The 22,887-nt window shown below is 44.3% G+C and overlaps 1 protein-coding gene across 1 annotated transcript in view; it reads left to right on the top strand.

Moving 5' to 3' along the window:
- LOC141106811 (uncharacterized) overlaps positions 1-22,887 on the top strand; it is a 103,025-nt gene that overhangs the window by 43,068 nt on the left and 37,070 nt on the right. Inside the window, exons 3-4 of the mRNA XM_073597738.1 lie at positions 752-2,015; positions 20,604-22,777. Of these exons, the coding sequence (XP_073453839.1) occupies positions 752-2,015; positions 20,604-22,777 (3,438 nt within the window). The remainder of the gene's footprint in view (positions 1-751; positions 2,016-20,603; positions 22,778-22,887) is intronic.

The raw sequence follows: 22,887 nt of genomic DNA, 5'->3' as shown, positions 1-22,887 counted from the left end.
GAGATCAGAGGACCCATTTACTAGTTACCTTGAGGGGGGAATTATAAGATCCTCAGAGACAAAGCTGCCTGATGCGGGCGGAGTCCTGGTTTAGGGGAACCAATCTGCTCATGTCTAATAATAATCTTTGTATTTCTATTTTAGTAGATGGACGGGAGATGAGGAAAACCTCAGAGGATTGTCTCACTTTGTCTCCAGACTGTAAAGTAGAAGATGAGGACATCACACAGTATAGTCCAGGAGAAAACCCGACTACCTCAAATGTCCATCCGGCACCACACAGTGTAGATGGACCATCGTATTCCTCTTATCCTGAGGAACCTCAGACTATGAGGGATGGTGCCGGACCATCGTATTCCTCTTATCCTGAGGAACCTCAGACTGTGCGGGACGGTGCCGGACCATCGTATTCCTCTTATCCTGAGGAACCTCAGACTGTGAGGGACGGTGCCGGACCATCGTATTCCTCTTATCCTGAGGAACCTCAGACTGTGCGGGACGGTGCTGGACCATCGTATTCCTCTTATCCTGAGGAACCTCAGACTGTGAGGGACGGTGCCGGACCATCGTATTCCTCTTATCCTGAGGAACATCAGACTGTGCGGGACGGTGCCGGACCATCGTATTCCTCTTATCCTGAGGAACATCAGACTGTGAGGGATGGTGCCGTCCTTCCAACAGATAAGAAATTTCCCTGTACTGATTGTGGGAATTGTTTCCATTTAAAATGCCGTCTTAATGAGCATAAAAGATCTCACACAGGGGAGAAGCCGTATTCCTGTTCTGAATGCGGGAAATGTTTTTCACAGAAGTCCTATCTTTTTATACATCAGAGATTGCACACAGGGGAGAAGCCGTATTCCTGTCCTGAGTGTGGGAAATGTTTTGTAGAAAAATCACAACTTGTCATACATCAGAGGTCCCACACGGAGGAGAAGCCGTATTCCTGTCCTGAGTGTGGGAAATGTTTTTCAGTGAAGTCCAGTCTTTACAAACATCAGAGATCTCACACGGGGGAGAAACCTTTTTCCTGTTCTGAATGCGGAAAATGTTTTTCACAGAAGACCTATGTTTTTATACATCAGAGATTGCACACAGGGGAGAAGCCGTATTCCTGTTCTGAGTGCGGGAAATGTTTTGCAGATAAGTCCTCTTTTTCCAGACATCAGAGATTGCACATGGGAGAGAAGCCATATTCTTGTCCTGAGTGCGGGAAATGTTTTTCAGTGAAGTCCAGTCTTATCACACATCAGAGATCTCACACAGGTGAAAAGCCGTATTCCTGTCCTGAGTGTGGGAAATGTTTTTCATTGCAGTCCAGTCTGTATAAACATCAGAAATCTCACACAGGGGATAAATCACTTTCCTGTCCTGAGTGTGGGAAATGTTTTGTAGAAAAATCAGTACTTGTCACACATCAGAGGTCTCACACGGGGGAGAAGCCGTATTCCTGCCCTGAGTGTGGGAAATGTTTTTCACAGAAGTCCAGTCTTTACAAACATCAGAGATCTCACACGGGGGAGAAGCCTTTTTCCTGTTCTGAATGCGGCAAATGTTTTTCACAGAAGTCCTACCTTTTTATACATCAGAGATCCCACACGGGGGAGAAGCCATATTCCTGTCCTGAGTGCAGGAAATGTTTTGCAGATAAGTCCACTTTTTCCAGACATCAGAGATTGCACACGGGGGAGAAGCCGTATTCCTGTCCTGAGTGCGGGAAATGTTTTGCAGAAAAATCACAACTTGTCACACATCAAAGGTGTCACACGGGGGAAAAGCCATTTTCCTGTTCTGAGTGCGGGAAATGTTTTTCACAGAAGACCGATCTTTCCAGACATCAGAGATTGCACACAGGGGAGAAACCGTATTCCTGTCCTGAGTGCGGAAAATGTTTTTCAGATAAGTCCAATTTTTATGCGCATCAGAGATTGCACACGGGGGAGAAGCCGTATTCCTGTCCTGAGTGCGGTAAATGTTCCTCACTGAAGTCCTGTCTTCCTGTACATCAGGGGTCCCACACAACCCTCGAGGTGTATTAGTGAGTGCGGGAAATGTCTTCTATATGAATGTTGCTGGACATGTGGGGAAGAAGCACACCCTGATATACACCTCAGATATACTCCATGGCTGATCTTCATCATGTAAGAAACAGTTGATAAGGAGATCAGAGATCACCAAAGACATGGATGAAGTGTTGTACCGTGTTGGTCATTGATAGCAGTAGAAAAATAAAAATGGAGTCATTACCTCTCATTGGCTGAGTACATTTTGTGGTGGAAGATTTCACAGATATTTAGGAATCTATTTTAAAAAAAATTGTTGAACGATTGTGACACGCATTCATCCAATCATGACAAATATTGGATCATTGGCTCCATCTAGTGGCAAAAATCTGTCACTGTGGTTTTAATACTGACCATTGACATAAAACAGAAAATACTACATTTGGCCATTAACGACGCTAAGTACCATAGAAATTATCTCCCTCTAGTGGCCAAATGCAATAATTTATATTTTAAATGACTGGAAACCATTCAACCAGCACAGCAAATATCCTAATAACATTCATCTTTTCCCCATTCACACAGAAGGAATGTACATGGACTTCCCCCGGATGAATTTCTATGCACATATTTTATGAACAGACCCCTAAATGTCAGGAGACGTTTATATAAAGATGGGAAGTATGTAGCAGATAAATGAATAGACCTCCTAGCAATGTTATTACCAGGCTGCAGCTAGGGGGAGCTCTAATGTGTGAGCACAGCAGAGTGATCTCGTCTAGCTCACATTAACCCTTTCACTGTCAGAGATGTTTTTGCATTATTTTTGCACATTTTGGGCCTGAAGATTAGATAAAACCCCCAAACATATATTATCTTAAAATCGCATTAAAAACGCTGCGCTATCAAAGGTGTAAGCAAAAAGCCTCTGAACTGGAAAAAATATATCCTCTACACCGTGGTAATAATAATGTATAAAATATATAATGAAAAATATATAAAATGACACATGCTTAATAGCCAAATAATAAAGTGACAACGTGTATTCATATAGTGATATTTTTTTTTTTTTAAGCAAATAAGTCAGTGGAAATTTAGATAGATCCAAATACTGGAATTATAAAAGTGCTTAAGTGCACTGTGCAAAGTTCAAATTGATCCAATTTACAGGTGCTCCACACTCCATGCGATTCAGTATGCTGTGAAATCGATGCAATAATCAGACGCTGTGTTCTCACTCAGGTGCCCCCCCCACGTTAAGGCGTGTGACCTTGCTGTTAAGCTTGGTCAATACACGCTTTGGAACCACTACAGGGTTCAACAGTTCGTCCGGGATCCTGGATCAATCGCCAATGTGCCTCAGTAAATCAATGAAAAAGGGATCTCATAGTGTAGTATGTTTATGCAAATTATTGAACCAAAAAATAAACAGGTCCCACACAGGGTACTCACAATATCCAGGCCCTTCAGTGCGCCATTATATATCAAGCAAAAAACTAATGGGTGAAACCGTCCGGTAACAAGATTTCCCCTGTATTTTGTATCTTCCTCAGGGGGTGATGTCGATACAAGGGAATTTCGTATCTTCCTCAGGGGGTGATCACATCACCCCCTGAGGAAGATATGAAATTCCCTTGTGTCGACACGTGTAGGGGAAGGGGACAGGATGGCAGGCTTAGCAGATCAGCTGTTAGTAACGATCAGCATACCATCCTGTTACCGGCCGGTTTCAATCATTCGTTTTTTGTATCGACATCACCCCCTGAGGAAGATATATAAATTTGATGTGCAAACCCAGTGGAACTAGCACTACAACATATCCAAAGCTGGGGTTCCTAGCACCAAGTGGCCCCAAGATACGGGGCCCCAAAGTCAGTTCGGAAAATGTCATTCTCTGCTGCCCAAAAGTGCTTGACATTTTTCGAACCAAAATATGGGGCCCCGTATCTCGGGGCCACTTAGTGCTAGGAACCCCAGCTTTGGATATGTTGTAGTGATAGTTCCACTGGGTTTGCACACCAAATTTGGGGTTCCTAGCACCAAGTGGCCCTGAGATACGGGGCCCCAAAATCGGTCAACTGTGTCCATCTCCAGCAATGTCATTTCCGGACCCTTTGGGTCCAGAGACCCCAATTTTGGCTGCAGCTAGGGGGGCATCTAGGAACCCGCAACTACAGAGTTTGAAGTTCGGGGGACCTATGGCTGCAAATGGGCACAGTGAGGCTGCAAATGGGCTTTGTTGACCCTCTTTTCCACTTACAGTAGCTGCGCATTTCTCACCCTAGGCTTATACTCGAGTCAATAAGTTTTCCCAGTTTTTTGTGGTAAAATTAGGTGCCTCGGCTTATATTCGGGTCGGCTTTTACTCGAGTATATACGGTATACCTTTGATAGCGCAGCGTTTTTAATGTGATTTTCATACTTTTACATGGTTTATGAGACATGTTTACCGCTTGCAGCTGATTCAAAGAGGATTCATTGGTTTATTATTGTTAGTGGAGGCTCACAGGACGTTCTATATATATTATCTGAAAGCAGAGGCCCTGGAGAATAAAATGGTGGTGATTGTTAAGGTGTTCCTCGTACACAAATTTCCCCTTAATATCCAGGCTTATTTCCTCCTTTTCCCCCATTTTCTATGGTGTGATCTTTTCTACAATACTTTGTTATAATAATGTAACATGTTGTGTATTGTATTGTATGACTCCGCCTTCACATTCCAGACAAGTCGTTTTCCTGACCAATCGCATTTCTACCTTTTTACTATTTCTTGATTCTATAAATGTAATCTTTTTAAAAGTAAAATTATAATAAACAAATGTATTGAACAGAAACAAAGTTGTGTGTGTCTGTGGAATGACAACAATTGCTCGTAGTGTTGCCCCCTGTCACAGCAGTCACACCCGGTTTCCCGGCCAATGCACCAGATAAATGTTGCAGCAAACGGCTCTTTGAGTTCTGGGAAACCAGGAATGAACTCCGGAGACGGACTCCAGGAAAACGAACCTTTTATTTCACCAGCGAAAGGACCGACTCGTTTACAACATATGTATTTCCTCTTTCACAGACATTCCTTGGAACTTCGTAAAACATCTAAAAGCTCGTTAGAGAGTGACATCTGCGGGTTCTCAGTTATCTGTCTAATTTATCATCTACTAAGCTGTAGACATGTGCACTGCCCAAAAAAATGTGTTCATTTTCGTTTCATTCATTACATTTGTTTTTTGTTTTTTCGGGTCATTAGTTATAATCGAAATGTATTATTTCAAATAAATTAGAAAATTCAAAAATTCAAAATTCGAAAATCCAAAAATAAGAAAGAAAATCCCAAAATGTGAAAATCCGAAATAATAACTAGTAATAACTAGCTATTAAATTATAGGTATCGGAATTTCCTTTCAAATTTAGCTGTCAGTGAACATAATGTATACGAATTTATCCGAAGTTACGAATTATCCAAAATAAAGAATTCTACATCTAAATGAATGGAACGTAACAAATAAATAATAATAACAAAATGTTTTTTTTTTAATTGTTATTATTATTATTAATTTGTTACATTCCATTCATTTAGATGCAGCATTCATTATTTCGGGTAGTTGGTTATTTTTTCGGGTTTTCTCATTTTTGGATTTTCATTCTTTTGAATTTTCGGATTTTCGCTCTTATATTCGAATTTCCGAATCACCAAATTATCGGTTTTCGAATCTTGGGATTTTCGAATTATCGATTCTTGAATTTCAAAATGATAGTTTTTCGGATTTCCGAATTTTGGGATTTCCGAATCTCCGAATTATCGATTTTCAAATTTTGGAAAAGTTCTTCGGGTTTTTTGTTAATTCAAATATTTCCGAAATAACAAATTTGCTAAATTTCGTTGAAAAATGAATTTGGAACGAAACGAATTGCACATGTCTACTAAGCGGCCGTGCATCCTGACTTCACGGGTAAGGAGGGGGGGAGGGAAGTTAGATGCAAGTGTTTAGAATCTCTTAACTGTCTGCTCGTCACACATACATGTCTAAAATCTTACTTAAAACTTTACATGTAAATCATTTTATCAGAAGCAACCATTTTGTTCAAATTCAGCCATCTGAGCCCACTGCCACACTAGGAGACACTTTAAATGCCTTCACAGGTCATCAGTTTAAAGGTAACCCTGAATAATGGGCCTAGAGTGCAGTGGTCAGGAGTATATCATATACAGCCCTGTGTATAGAGTGCAGTGGTCAGGAGTATATCATATACAGCCCTGTGTATAGAGTGCAGTGGTCAGGTAAAGTATTAGAACCATGCCAGTCATACAGTCACTAGGTATAGAGTAATATTATTAATGATAAGAATTCAGCCGCTGAGCATGTGGATGTCTGGGACCAAATTTATTTTGCCGGTTTAGCAACTGGGATAGGGAAATTTGACTGCTACAATCGGATTTAGGTGTACCGCGAGCAGATTGCCCGGAAGTGCTTGGGACACCTATTTCTACACCTTCATTCCTCTCAGTGCAGGTCTCTGAGAAGACTGAAGGTATAGTGGGGTTGGAGATCCCAGCTGATTTGGAGCAAGGAGAGGTCCACCTTGTTCTTTGGTGTGGGTCTTTTAAGTACTGTTGCCAACGGACTGCATGGGAGCTCGACATATGTCTGGTCAAGCATGTGGTGCCCAAGCGGCTGCTGTTTTCACGCTTGATACGCTTCAGATATATGTTGCAAACAGCAACGGTGCGATCTGCTGCACACGTCTCAAAACAGGCCCACACCAAAGAACTTTTGGAAAAACGTGCGGAGTCAGCAGTGCCCTGCACATGCGGAGCTCTGCGGTGTGATGCAGTCAGTTGCCTGCCCTTAAGCTGGCCCCTGGAGGGCATCCTGCCTCGTTGGAGATGTGCCTCCTCCTCCTCCTCCTCTCTTTTATCTGGCACCCACGTAGAGTCAGTGGCCTCATCATCCCCTCCCTCCTTGTCACTGGAGCAAACCTGGCAGTATGCTGCAGCTGGGGGAACATGACTGCCAATTTCTTGTCCTTCTTGGGCACCCCCTCTCTCTGGGCTCACGTTACTGCCTTCATCCTCAACCTGGGTACCATCATCAGAGCCTTCAAAACGCTGCGCATCCTCCTGCAGCATGTACCCTATACTGTGGTCGAACAGTTCGGGGGACTCCTCAGGGCATGATGGTGGGGCTAGGGAAGGAGTGACTGATGACATTGAGCCGATGGAAGAGGCCGCTTTGGCAGCTGCATTGGCAGATAAAGTACCCTGAGCCTGGGTGACAGAGGATGAGGACGGCTTGGTCATCCACTCTACCAACTCTTCTGCATGTTGCGTGCCCCACGGCAACGTGCTGAGGATGCACCGTCTCCACGAACAGCACTCTTGGCTGTAGACACAGAGCCTGCTGTCATCTTTTAGTGGCCTGTAAGCATCTGCCTCTCCTTGGTGGCCTTCCAGACATACTGTACAATTAGATTAGCAAAACAACGCCTGAAGTTTACTAAAAACAGTACATCAGGAATGGCCTACAGTCAGGTATAGGCTTGGCTAGACTATATATATACAAGCCTGAATATATATATTAAATGAACTGCAGCTCACTGTGTCACCTGCCTGAAAGTGTCTTTGAACACATACTCCAGGAATGGCCTACAGTCAAGTATAGGCTTGGCCAGACTATATATATACAAGCCTGTATATATATATATTAAATGCACTGCAGCTAGCTGAATCAACTGCCTGCCTGAAGTATATTAGAAACAGTACACCAGGAACGTTCTGCAGTGAGATGAAGCTAAACTGTATACAGTGTATATATATATATATATATACAAAGCCAGGATGTATATATATATATACTAAATACACTGCAGCTAACTGTATCGCCTGCCTGCCTGAAGTATATTAGCAACAGTACACCAGGAACAGTCTGCAGTGAGATCTAGCTAAACTGTATACAGTGTGTATATATATATATATATATATATGTGTATATATATATATATATATATATATATTTATATTAGACTGAATATATATATATATATATATATATATATGTATCTATGAAATACACTGCAGCTAACTGAATCAACTGCCTGCCTAAAGTATATTAGAAACAGTACAACAGAAACGGTCTGCAGTGAGATCCAGCTAAACTGTATACAGTGTATATATATATATATATATATAATATAGATATATATATATATATATATATATATATATATATACAAAACTGGGATGCATATATATACTGAAGCTAACTGAATCGCCTGCCTGCTCAAACTAAATGAAATGACACTCTCTCTGCCTCTTTCTGTCTCTCTCTGTCTCTCTCTTAGCAACATCACCAACACGCTACACAGGGCCGACGTGCAGACGGCCTTATATAGTGTGGGGCGTGGACTTAACCCCCTGAGCCGTAATGGCCAAAGGCACCCTGCCTTTGGCCAATTATGGCTCTCTTTGCTGATGGCGCTGTGATTGGCCAAAGCATGCGGGTCATAGTGCATGCTTGGCCAATCATCAGCCAGCAATGCACTGCGACGACGCAGTGCATTATGGGCCGTCACGCGCCGCTCGAATTTGGCACGAACGGCCCATAATGTTTGATCTTCATCGAACAGCCAATGTTCGAGTCAAACTCATGTTTGACTCAAACAGCCAGCTCATTCCTATCCACCATCAGGAGCTCTGGTGAACACCGGTTAGTACTTAGACTCCGCACCTCAGGTGAGCCTGTGTCATTTGCCAGGGTGACTGCCTGTGTACCTATCCTGCTGGTCGGTGATAGTCCTGCAACTGCTATAGCAACTGGTCTTCAAGTCTGACGCCTGATCGTGACACTGAGTGTTTGGAAATTGGTTGTCACAAGTGTCCTATCAACCAACCTGAGCAGGAAGCTGCTACATTTAGAGGCGGTAGTAAGACTGCAGCCAAAAGTTGGAGTTGGCTGAACACCTATTTAGTTCAGCCATTCACTAACCGCCTAAACAAGCCAAATTCTGTTTAAACATGGGTTCAATCCAAACCCAGAGCTCATTTTAAGTGGTCGGTTTATTGGTCCCTTACATTGGTGACCAATAGGAGAAGGACCCCCTTACATCAGTGGTCAGTGTAGTGGTCCCTTACGTTGGTGACCAATGGGAGAAGGACCCTTTATATCAGTGGTCAGTGTAGTGGTCCCTTACATTGGTGACCAATGGGAGAAGGACCCCCTTATATCAGTGGTCAGTGCAGTGGTCCCTTACATTGGTGACCAATGGAAGAAGGACCTCTTATATCAGTGGTCAGTGTAGTGGTCCCTTACATTGGTGACCAATGGGAGAAGGACCCCCTTATATCAGTGGTCAGTGTAGTGGTTCCTTACATTGGTGACCAATGGGAGAAGGACCTCCTTATATCAGTGGTCAGTGTAGTGGTCCCTTACATTGGTGATCAATAGGAGAAGGACCTCTTATATCAGTGTTCAGTGTAGTGGTCCCTTACATTGGTGACCAATGGGAGAAGGACCCCCTTATATCAGTGGTCAGTGTAGTGGTTCCTTACATTGGTGACCAATGGGAGAAGGACCTCTTATATCAGTGGTCAGTGTAGTCGTCCCTTACATTGGTGACCAATGGGAGAAGGACCCCCTTATATCAGTGGTCAGTGTAGTGGTCCCTTACATTGGTGACCAATGGGAGAAGGGCCCCCTTATATCAGTGGTCAGTGTAGTGGTCCCTTACATTGGTGACCAATGGGAGAAGGGCCCCCTTATATCAGTGGTCAGTGTAGTGGTCCCTTACATTGGTGACCAATGGGAGAAGGGCCCCCTTATATCAGTGGTCAGTGTAGTGGTCCCTTACATTGGTGACCAATGGGAGAAGGGCCCCCTTATATCAGTGGTCAGTGTAGTGGTCCCTTACATTGGTGACCAATGGGAGAAGGATCCCCTTATATCAGTGGTCAGTGTAGTGGTCCCTTACATTGGTGACCAATGGGAGAAGGGCCCCCTTATATCAGTGGTCAGTGTAGTGGTCCCTTACATTGGTGACCAATGGGAGAAGGGCCCCTTTATATTGTCATCAGTGGGAAGACTGCCCTGTACAGATCATTGATGTCAGTTTTTACTTAGAGAAAGAAATTGTTCATTGCTCAAGGAACCCCTAGAACCCTTTGGAGGATCCCTGGCTGAGAAAGGCTGGACTAGGGAGTAATATATTTCTCTCCCCCCTTGGAGGGAGTGGAGATGACTCCATCTATAAGGATATCCAGTAGATACACACACAGCACAAGACCGTGTTCACACTACGAGATGTTTCTCAGTGCTACAGTTCCTATGAGCTCCACAAGGTGGTGATCTTCTCACTTCTACCATAGAGACAGGAAGTCTCTATGGAAGACAGGAAGTGATGTCAGGTACAAACAGGAAGTTCCGGGTGAGAGGTGAGGCGGGAGGAAGTAGAGAGAAGACATTGCTGGAATCGGCAGTAGAGGAGGTAATAAGATCTTATTTTCTATTTACACCCAGTAACCCCCCCGTCAACCAAGTCCCTCTTTCCTCCTCATGTGTCCCTCATGTTGGTCTGATCTATATACCATAAAAAGCATTTCCCGTTTTTTTTACAAGATGATATTGGCTTTTGGAATTTACAAATGCAGCAGAAAAATGTAGAAATTGGATGGAAGGTTTTTTTTTTTTTTTGAACAAGTCCAATGTATGAGGTCGTATCGGGGAACATGAGGGATCTGTACAACATAAGGCATCGGGAAATGTATATCTGTCTGCAGAACACAGGAGAGATATTGGAACTCTAATTCATGTCACGGAGCTGGATTTGAATTGGCCGGGCCACAGTAACAATGTCCCAACGTTGGATCAGTGTGCCGTCTATCACACGAGGCGGGACATTGTTACTGCGGCCCGGGCAATTCACCTCCCTGACACAGGGAGATCGCCGCTGTGCAAGAAGAGGAGGACAGGACCTTGAGCCGCCAGGATGGCACCCCACAATGGGTGGACCCCCGGCGGTGCCACCACCGCGACTGCACGATTATCTGCACTTTTTTTTTTCCTTTCGGCAATATGCCAGAAACACCATTTTCGGCTGGCGAAATGTCGGTGCATCTCTAATTATAAATATACCTCTTAATAAAACCCTCATCCCGTATTATCGGAAGACCTGTTATTATAAACTGAGAAGCTGAATTAGATGGGGAAAAAAAAACACATTTCCGAGATGAAGAGAATGTTCCGGGCCCGAAAGTGGGGGGAATGTTCTGACCCTGAAGGGGTTAATCTAGGTTTCCACACTATATATGTGTACCTACCTCCCAACTTTCTGAGATGGGAGTGAGGGACTTCTATTGGCAAAAGTATGTAGGCATAGGACACCAATTTATACCAATTTTTTTTTTTTTTCATTAAGGGGTGTGGCAGGGGGTGTGTCCAATGCGTAATAAAAACCGCAATGGGCGGGGTCCTGATGACCAGTATCGTTGGTCAATTCAGGTAACAGGTTACCGGCTCACCTAAGAGGGTGGTGTTCCTTATCAAGACAGGAGAGGTAGTCAAAATAAAAGGGGAGTGGGAATAGGACCCGAGGTGTCCTTACCTTCAGTGAAGGAAAAGGAACAAACTGCGGTTTAACCTGATATAACTTTATTAGAACAATTAGTAGAAAAAATGATTTATCATTGAAAGGAAAACATAAACAAGAGGAGATTACACATAGTAAAAACTGACAACGTTGTCACTTAAAAACGCATGTCCATGAGCTCAGCCATATCCCAGTCATCCACACGTGTCAGTCATCATAAGTGTGACTTAATATAATATGATAATGTGTACGGTATATACTCGAGTATAAGCCGAGTTTTTCAGCACATTTTTTTGTGCCCCCCTCGGCTTATACTCGAGTCAAGCACTTTTCTGCAGCAAAGAATGACATTTTCCGAACCGACTTTGGGGCCCCGTATCTCGGTACCACTTGTGTGCAAAGCCAGTGGAACTAGCACTACAACATATCCAAAGCTGGGGTTCCTAGCACCAAGTGGCCCCGAGATACGGGGCCCCAAATTCGGTTCAGAAAATGTCATTCTCTGCTGCAGAAAAGTGCTTGACACTTTTCCGAACCCAACTTTGGGACCCCATATCTCGGGGCCACTCGGTGCTGTAGTGTTGTAGTGCTAGTTCCACTGGGTTTGCACACCAAATTTGGAGTTCCTAGCACCAAGCGGCCCCGAGATACAGGGCCCCAAAGTCGGTCAACTGTGTCCATCTGCAGCAATGTCATTTCGGGACCCTTTGGGTCCAGAGACCCCTAATTTTGGCTGCAGCTAGGGGGGCATCTAGGAACCCTTAACTACCGAGTTTGAAGTTCGAGGGACCTATGGCTGCAAATGGGCACAGTGAGGCTGCAAATGGGCACAGTGAGGCTGCAAATGGGCATTGTTGACCCTCTTTTTCCACTTACAGTAGCTGCACATTTCTCACCCTAGGCTTATACTCGAGTCAATAAGTTTTTTCCCAGTTTTTTGTGGTAAAATGAGGTGCCTCGGCTTATATTCGGGTCGGCTTATACTCGAGTATATACGGTACATATGTTTAGGTGAGGTGAGTTCTCGAAAACGTTGGTAGCACAAGTCGGTACCCGTATTGTGCTTGACCATGGACCTCCAGACTCCCTATATGCCTGTAGAGCTGCTGCATTAAGTCTTTACAATGTTGAAGAAAGCATTGGTCATCACAGACCAATAAATGCAATTCTGGCTAGAAAGTATCCCTGCTAGTTAGTGAACAAGACAGGTTTGATTTCTGGATGTAGCACTGTCAATCATAAAAATAGTGATGCAAGCATGCGACTTGAGTCAAGGAGAAACAATAGATCCACAACAAGCCTGTTAGTCATTCAGCACCATGTTTCCATGAAGCATTAAAGATGGCACCGCATATAGGATGGATAGGTAAAATATAGTCAGTTGAGTCAAAACACAGAGCCTCAAAACCAGCATTGGGGCCGCCTGGCCATTTACTTCCACCCTGAAGAAACCCATGTCAGGAGTGGGTGAAACATGTCGGTGTGTGTGCGCCTACACATGCCCTCTGCCGATAGCCAACCTGGGCTTTTCATCACTCTTTAGCCCTCGTCCTATCTCCGCAAACTGGAAATCCACGAACAACCGAAAACTGGAAGTAAATGGCCAGGCGGCCCCATGCTGGTTTTGAGTGGATAACATCCTGTGCGTGTCACCAGGACTAGGAATACAGAGAGTCGCATCCTGCACACCTGTGGGCCCCTGCAAAGGACTCTGGATTCACCACCTTGTCCCTGCAATTGAGGGCCGATCTGGATATCGTCTAAACAGAAAGTCTCTTTTCAACTGGTATATCCAGCAAGCGATCACAGCCTGAACATTTTCTTTGAGGCTCTGTGTTTTGACTCAGCTGACTATATTTTACCTATCCATCCTATATGCGGTGCCATCTTTAATGCTTCATGGAAACATGGTGCTGAATGACTAACAGGCTTGTTGTGGATCTATTGTTTCTCCTTGACTCAAGTCGCATGCTTGCAACACAGCGTGCTGCAATTTTTTAATTTATTTTTTTACTATTTTTATGATTGACCGTGCTACATCCAGAAATCAAACCTGTCTTGTTCACTAACTAGCAGGGATACTTTCTAGCCAGAATTGCATTTATTGGTCTGTGATGACCAATGCTTTCTTCAACATTGTAAAGACTTAATGCAGCAGCTCTACAGGCATATAGGGAGTCTGGAGGTCCATGGTTAAGCACAATACGGGTACCGACTTGTACTACCAAGGTTTCCCAGAACTCGCCTCACCTAAACATATGTAAGCATTATCTATTAAGTCACACTTAATGACTTGAGATGATTGACACGTGTGGATGACTGGGATATGGCTGAGCTCATGGACATGCGTTTTTAAGTGACAACGTTGTCAGTTTTTACTATGTGCAATCTCCTATTGTTTATGTTTTCCTTTCAATGGTAAATAATTTTTTCTACTAATTGTTCTAATAAAGTTATATCAGGTTAAACCGCAGTTTGTTCCTTTTCCTTCACTGAAGGTAAGGACACCTCGTGTCCTATTCCCACTCCGCTTTTATTTTGACTACTTCTCCTGTCTTGATAAGGAACACCACCCTATTAGGTGAGCCGGTAACCTGTTACCTGAATTGACCAACGATACTGGTCATCAGGACCCCGCCCATTGCGTTTTTTATTACGCATTGGATACACCCCCTGCCACACCCCTTAATGGGGAAAAAAAATTAAAAATTGGTAAAACCCACAAGTGCATTTTTACCACTAATATTCCTTTATATTGGATTTTGACATTTACAAATGCAGCAGAAAAATTTAGAAATTGGATGGAAGGTTTTTTTTTTTGAACGTTGTATGAGCTCGTATCGGGGAACATGATGAATCTGTACAACATAAGGCAACGGGAAATGTATATCTCTCTGCTGAACACAGGGGAGATATTGGAACTCTAATTCATGGTCACCTGGAAATAATGATAATGGTTTTTATACATGATGCAAGAGATAGTTAGAGACTGATCATATGATACAAGAGATGGTTGAGACTGAAGACATGATACAAGAGATGGTTAGAGACTGAGGATATGATACCAGAGATGGTTGAGACTGAGGACATGATGCAAGAGATGGTTAGAGACTGAGGATATAATACAAGAGAAGGTTGAGACTGAGGATATAATACAAGAGAAGGTTGAGACTGAGGATATAATACAAGAGAAGGTTGAGACTGAGGATATGATACAAGAGATGGTTAGAGAATGAGGATATAATACAAGAGATGGTTGAGACTGAGGACATGATACAAGAGATGGTTGAGACTGAGGACATGATGCAAGAGATGGTTAGAGACTGAGGATATAATACAAGAGATAGTTGAGACTGAGGACATGATACATGAGATGGTTAGAGACTGTGGACATGATACAAGAGATGGTTAGAGACTGCCCAGAGTGCAGTGGTCAGAACAGGCTTTCTCTGGGTCTTCTACTGACATTAATTACAGAGAAAAGTCTCTCCTGTATTGTTCTCTCCTTGACATATTGTAGAATGAAGCCGTATTGTTCTTTCAGTGTCATCATCCCGTGTTCTGTCCATTTCCACACCGATATCTCCTCCACCATCCCGCTGTATTTGTTGTCTCACCATGTTTCCAATGATGGAGATCCAGAGATTGACCAGAGTCTTCTCCATGTCACCAGACCACCTCTTCCTCAATTATTGGGGTGCTGGACCTTTCTGTGACTACCCAGGGCCCCAACCTCTTCTATAGGATTGTGAAGATTTTCATCCTATTTACTAAGAAGCAGAAGAAGATGTCCATGATGTAGATGAGGGTTACATATAGTATGAGTAGCATCACCCTTCACTCTGTCACCAAGACCTAGTCTGGCAATGCCCACAATGATACCAATTAGTCTCTCACCAATCTCACGGTTTGGATGGACTTTCTCCTTTTCATTATTTCCAGGTGACCATAAATTAGAGTTCCAATATCTCCTTTGTGTTCTGCAGACAGATATACATTTCCCGATGTCTTATGTTGTACAGATCCCTCATGTTCCCCAATACGAGCTCATACATTGGACTTGTTCAACTTAACAAACAGGACGAAATGGACTTGGCAAGATTCTCTCCGCATTTTGAGGGTATGTGGTTTGGTATGGTTCAGGAGAAGGCATGCTCACTCCCCTCCCCCCATCCTTCCCTGCCCAGTCAGGCTGCATGCTCTAATAAGGGTCTAGTATGAATTTGTTGGTGGTGGGGGGTCCATACTGTTTTTTTCGTACTTTTATTAACATTTACATTTACCGGCCAACCAGCAAATCCCCAGTTGACAGCTGAATAAGTCTGGTGGATTTACATCACTGGGTGTTAGGACTCTTGTGACAACCAACCTCCTATCAACCAACCTGAGCAAGAAGCTGCCACATTTAGAGGCGGTACTAATACTGCAGCCAAAAGTTGGAATTGGCTGAACACCTATTTACTTCAGCCATTCGCTAAATTCTGTTCAAACATGGGTTCAATCCAAACCCAGAGCTTATTTTAAGTGGTCGTTTTATTGGTCCCTTACATTGGCGACCAGTGGGAGAAGGACTCCCTTATATCAGTGGTCAGTGTAGTGGTCCCTTATATTGGTGACCAATGGGAGAAGGACCCCCTTATATCAGTGGTCAGTGTAGTGGTCCCTTATATTGGTGACCAATGGGAGAAGGACCCCCTTATATCAGTGGTCAGTGTAGTGGTCCCTTATATTGGTGACCAATGAGAAAAGGACCCCCTTATGTCAGTGGTTAGTGTAGTGGTCCTTTACATTGGTGACCAATGAGAGAAGGAACCCCTTATATCAGTGGTCAGTGATAGAAGGACATTCTTACATCATCATCAGTAGAAAGACTGCCCTCTTTACAGATCATTGATGTCAGTTGTTCCTGAGAGACAGAAATTGTTCATTGCTCAGGGAACCTCTAGAAACCTTTGGAGGAACCCTGGCTGAAAGGCTGGACTAGGCAGTAATATATTTCTATCCCCCCTTGGTGGGAGTGGAGATGACCCCATCTATAAGGATTTACAGTACATAAACACACAGCACAAGGCCGTGTTCACACTACGAGACATTTCTCGGAGTTGCAGTTCCTATGAGCTCCACAAGGTGGTGATCTTCTCACTTCTACCATAGAGACAGGATGTCTCTATGGAAGACAGGAAATGATGTCAGGTACAAACAGGAAGTGATATTAGATAAAGACAGGAAGTTCCATGAGGTACGAAGTAGTGAGCAGACATCGTTGGAAGTTGCAGCAGAGGAGGTAATAAGATCTTATTTTCTATTTACACCCAGTAACCCCCCGTCATGTCCGTCCTCTTCCTCCATAGTCACTGTGATGTCTTTTTAACTTCATAGGTGTCCCTCATTCCCATCTCAGAAAGTTGGGCGGTATGTACACATATATAGTGTGGAAACCTAGATTAACCCCTTCAGGGTCAGAACATTCCCCCACTTACGGGACCGAAACATTCTCTTCATTTCGGAAATGTGTTTTTTTAACTTTTCAGTCTCTACTAATGTATTATATGATAATATGAGTTGGGGGTTTTATGAAGAGGTGGACTTATGATACATGTGTTTGATTTTATAATCTTAAAGGAGGAGGAAATAACTGTTCCTGATGTCTCTGAAGGTTCAACCCAAGGGATGTGTCTGGATGGTGACTGTATCATTGTGTATGTCAGGTTCCTATAAGGTGTCAGGATGTCACTGTCTATTTCTCCATGTAGGAGTGGGAGTATTTTGAAGGACACAAGGATCTCTACAAGGACGTCATGATGGACAATCAGCCGCCCCTCACATCACCGGGTAAGAGGAGACTTTATTGTAAAGGAGAGAGCAGTACGGAGGGTCCACCTAGATCCCCCATCATCTGATAAACACATAGAAACAATGTATTCAGTCAGTGTGTGTGTTTCCTACAGATGGATCCAGTAATGGGAACCCACCAGAGAGATGTCCCCGTCCTCTGTATTCCCGGGATTCTACACAGGAAGATCACACCATCCCTCACCATCATCAGGTATATGAGGAACAATCACTGATAGTATCATTAGGATCTGTACATTATCTGCATTGTTACAATTGATGTCATTTTTATTATATATTCAGAGTGGAAACCTGAGAGATCCTCAAGTTGAGGTTAAAGAAGAGATAAAAGAGGAGGATGATGAGGATGGGGTGATGGAGGAAGAACACAAAGATCTGTCCCAGGACACCATGGTGGAACAATCCAGCTACAGGAACCCACCAGAGAGATGTCCCCGTCCTCTGTATTCCCGGGATTCCACACAGGAAGATCACACCATCCCTCACCATCATCAGGTAGATGATTAACATTATTGGTAGTTATGATTTATACACAAGAATGTTTATTATAATGAATGCTTTATTATATATTCAGAGTGGAATCCTCTGGGATTATAATATTGTTGGCAAAGAAGAGTATAAAGAGGAGGATGAGGAGTATGGAGTGATGGAAGGACACAAAGATATGATGGAGCCACCTAATAGCAGGAACCCACCAGAGAGATGTCCTCTGTATTCCCGGGATTCCACACAGAAAGATCACACCATCCTTCACTGTTACAAGGTTCGTGGGATGGAACATCTAAAACATGGACTGGTGGAGATGATGTGTGGATTTTGTATTTAATTTTATTTTTTACAGATGATATTCTCTCTCATTTTCTTGGTTTAGAGTGGAGATCCAATCAATATAGAATTTGAGGTTAAATCAGAAGAAGAGGAGAGGTATGTGAGGGATGATCAGCAGTCTATGGAGGAGGATGGAATAACGGGGACATTTATAGAGGAGGACACTCCTACAGAGATCAGCACAGGTGGGTCATTAACACTAAATACATTCCTCCACCCATACCGCTCACTGATTGGTCCAGAGTAGGGTGGGGACTGGGTGATATCAGCCTGTAATCCCCTGGTCACTTTCCTGAGCTGTGTTCCCCGTCCTGTATTTCTCTCGGATAATCTTCCTTCTCTGTGCTGCAGACACAATTTATGTATCTAGACTGGATTTATGGAGATTCTGGGGTTCAGCTGGCAGCAAAATGTTGATTTTGGGACCTCTGCATCTTGTCTCTGATGAATAGGGATGAGCTTCGAGTTCGAGTCGAACTCATGTTCGACTCGAACATCGGCTGTTCGCCGAACAGCGAACAATTTGGGGTGTTCGCGGCAAATTCGAATGCTGCGGAACACCCTTTAAAAGTCTATGGGACACGAACATGAATAATCAAAAGTGCTCATTTTAAAGGCTTATATGCAAGTTATGGTCATAAAAAGTGCTTGGGGACCCGGGTCCTGCCCCAGGGGACATGGATCAATGCAAAAAAAAGTTTTAAAAACGGCTGTTTTTTCCGGAGCAGTGATTTTAATAATGCTTAAAGTGAAACAATTAAAGTGTAATATTCCTTTAAATTTCGTACCTGGGGGGTGTCTATAGTATGCCTGTAAAGGGGCGCATGTTTCCTGTGTTTAGAACAGTCTGACAGCAAAATGACATTTCAAAGGAAAAAAAGTCATTTAAAACTACTCGCGGCTATTAATGAACGGCCGGTCCAACAATAAACATAAAAGTTCATTGATAAAAACGGCATGGGAATTCCCCACAGGGGAACCCCGAACCAAAATTTTAAAAAAAATGACGTGGGGGTCCCCCTAAATTCCATACCAAGCATTTCAGGTCTGGTATGGATATTAAGGGGAACCCCGCGCCAAAATTTAAAAAAAAAACAGTGTGGGGTCCCCCCAAAAATCCATACCAGACCCTTATCAGAGCACGCAACCTGGCAGGCCGCAGGAAAAGAGGGGGGATGAGAGAGTGCCCCCCCCCCTCCTGAACCGTATCAGGCCACATGCTCTCAACATTGGGAGGGTGCTTTGGGGTAGCCCCCCAAAACACCCTGTCCCCATGTTGATGAGGACAAGGGCCTCATCCCCACAACCCTGGCCAGTGGTTGTGGGGGTCTGTGGGTGGGGGGCTTATCGGAAACTGGAAGCCCCCTTTAACAAGGGGACCCCCAGATCCCAGCCCTCCCCCCTGTGTGAAATGGTATGGGGGTAAGCTTTCCCACTTCTTCACCGTCCCCGGCTGGTGAGAAGATTTCTCTTGTACTGGCTCTAGCTTACTAACTGTAGTCTCCAGTAACAAGGTGGATGGTCCCTTAGTGGCGACAGCTTCCCCTCTACCTTCAACCACAACTGGTTCCCGGTACGGCCGAATCTTTTCTCTCGGTTGGATTCCAATCCTGCAGTCCCAACCCTGCGCTGCTTCTCTTGCTTCTGGATAGGCCTCAGGCAGCCTAGCAGCCAGGTGTCCCCCAGGATAGGCCTTAGGCTTCCGGCCTAGCAACCCGGGCGACATAACACATGTCCACCCAGACAGCCGTCCGGGTGGCACAGAACCCAGAACACATGACTCCACCCAAATAAATAGGCTCTCCCAGCAGGCCAGGGGACCAAAGAAACCCCTGCCAATTGTCTGAGACACCCCATCCATTCATAATCCGACCTTGCAACACCCTTATCAATCTAGTGACAGAAGAGAAAAGGTGCAGCAATCCAACGTTAAAGAGTAATCAGTAGATCTAACAATCAGCAAGGATAACTACCACCTCGCAAACTAAATTTATTAGCCACCCTTCCTAAACACCAGGGTGCTACATGTACATTACATACTCCTGAGCCCTGCACTATATACTCTATGTTGTATACTACAAAGTCCTGACACACGTCCTATAATCCCCTCATCACTGTCACTCCTATAAAAGACAGTTCTCGTTGTTTCCTCACTCTCTGACTAAGGTCCATGAATAAAGAAATGAACTGGTAGGAGATCAGAGGACCCATTTACTAGTTACCTTGAGGGGGGAATTGTAAGATCCTCAGAGACAAAGCTGTCTCATGTGGGCGGAGTCCTGGTTTAGGGGAACCAATCTGCTCATGTCTAGTAATAATCTTTGTATCTCTATTTTAGTAGATGGACGGGAGATGAGGAAAACCTCAGAGGATTGTCTCACTTTGTCTCCAGACTGTAAAGTAGAAGATGAGGACCTCACACAGTATAGTCCAGGAGAAAACCCGACTACCTCAAATGTCCATCCGGCACCACACAGTGTAGATGGACCATCGTATTCCTCTTATCCTGAGGAACCTCAGACTGTGCGGGACGGTGCCGGACCATCGTATTCCTCTTATCCTGAGGAACCTCAGACTGTGAGGGACGGTGCCGGACCATCGTATTCCTCGTATCCTGAGGAACCTCAGACTGTGCGGGACGGTGCCGGACCATCGTATTCCTCGTATCCTGAGGAACCTCAGACTGTGAGGGACGGTGCCGGACCATCGTATTCCTCTTATCCTGAGGAACCTCAGACTGTGAGGGACAGTGCCAGACCATCGTATTCCTCTTATCCTGAGGAACCTCAGACTGTGAGGGACGGTGCCGGACCATCGTATTCCTCTTATCCTGAGGAACCTCAGACTGTGAGGGACGGTGCCGGACCATCGTATTCCTCTTATCCTGAGGAACCTCAGACTGTGAGGGACGGTGCCGGACCATCATATTCCTCTTATCCTGAGGAACCTCAGACTGTGCGGGATGGTGCAGTTTTTCCAACAGATAAGAAGTTTCCCTGTACTGAGTGTGGGAAGTGTTTCAGTTTAAAATGCCATCTTAATGAGCATATAAGATCTCACACAGGTGAGAAGCCATATTCCTGTCCTGAGTGCGGGAAATGTTTTGCACATAAGTCCAGGCTTTCCACACATCAGAGATCACACACGGGGGAGAAGCCTTTTTCCTGTCCTGAGTGTGGGAAATGTTTTGCACGTAAGGCCAGGCTTTCCACACATCAGAGATCACACACGGGGGAGAAGCCGTATTCCTGTTCTGAGTGTGGGAAATGTTTTTCAGAGAAGTCCACTCTTTACATACATCAGAGATCTCACACGGGGGAGAAGCCGTATTCCTGTTCTGAGTGTGGGAAATGTTTTTCACAGAAGTCCAATCTTTCCACACATCAGAGATCTCACACGGGGGCGAAGCCAATTTTCTGTCCTGAGTGCGGAAAAAGGCTTTCAAGTAAGTTCAGTCTTTCCACACATCAAAGATTACACACGGGGGAGAAGCCGTATTCCTGTTCTGAGTGCGGGAAATGTTTTTCAGAGAAGTCCAGTCTTTCCACACATCAGAGATCACACACGGGGGAGAAACCTTTTTCCTGTTCTGAGTGCGGGAAATCTTTTTCAGAGAAGTCAAATCTTCACAAACATCAGAGATCTCACACGGGGGAGAAGCCGTATTCCTGTCCTGAGTGCGGGAAATGTTTTTCACAGAAGCCCCATCTTTACAAACATCGGAGATCTCACACGGGGGAGAAGCCGTATTCCTGTTCTGAGTGCGGGAAATGTTTTACAGTGAAGGACAGTCTATTTATACATCAGAGATCTCATACGGGTGAGAAGCCGTATTCCTGTCTTGAGTGCGGGAAATGTTTTTCAGAAAAGTCCAGTTTTTTCAACCATCAGAGATCGCACACGGGGGAGAAGCCGTATTCCTGTCCTGACTGTGGGAAATGTTTTTCACAGAGGTCCCATCTTTTCAGACATCAGAGATCTCACACGGGGGTGAAGCCGTATTCCTGTCCTGAGTGTGGGAAATGTTTTTCAGAGAAGTCCACTCTTTACATACATCAGAGATCTCACACGGGGGAGAAGCCGTATTCCTGTCCTGAGTGCGGGAAATGTTTTTCAGATAAGTCCAGTTTTTACATACATCAGAGATCTCACACGGGGGAGAAGCCATATTCCTGTCCTGAGTGCGGGAAATGTTTTTCAAAGAAGTCCAAGCTTTCCACACATCAGAGATCACACACGGGGGAGAAGCCGTATTCATGTTCTGAGTGTGGGAAATGTTTTTCAGAGAAGTCCACTCTTTACATACATCAGAGATCTCACACGGGGGAGAAGCCGTATTCCTGTCCTGAGTGCGGGAAATGTTTTTCAGATAAGTCCAGTTTTTACAAACATCAGAAATTGCACACGGGGGAGAAGCCATATTCCTGTTCTGAGTGTGGGAAATGTTTTTCACAGAAGTCTAGTCTTAACAAGCATCAGAGATCTCACATAGGGGAGAAGCCATATTCCTGTCCTGAGTGATATTGATATTATCTGAAAGCAGAGGCCCTGGAGAATAAAATGGTGGTGATTCTTAAGGTGTTCCTCGTACACAAATGTCCCCTTCATATCCGGGTTTATTTTCTCC

The sequence above is a fragment of the Aquarana catesbeiana genome, linkage group LG08 (genome assembly GCF_042186555.1).
Source record: "Aquarana catesbeiana isolate 2022-GZ linkage group LG08, ASM4218655v1, whole genome shotgun sequence".
NCBI lineage: Eukaryota > Metazoa > Chordata > Amphibia > Anura > Ranidae > Aquarana > Aquarana catesbeiana.
This window is presented reverse-complemented; position numbering and strand designations above follow the sequence as displayed.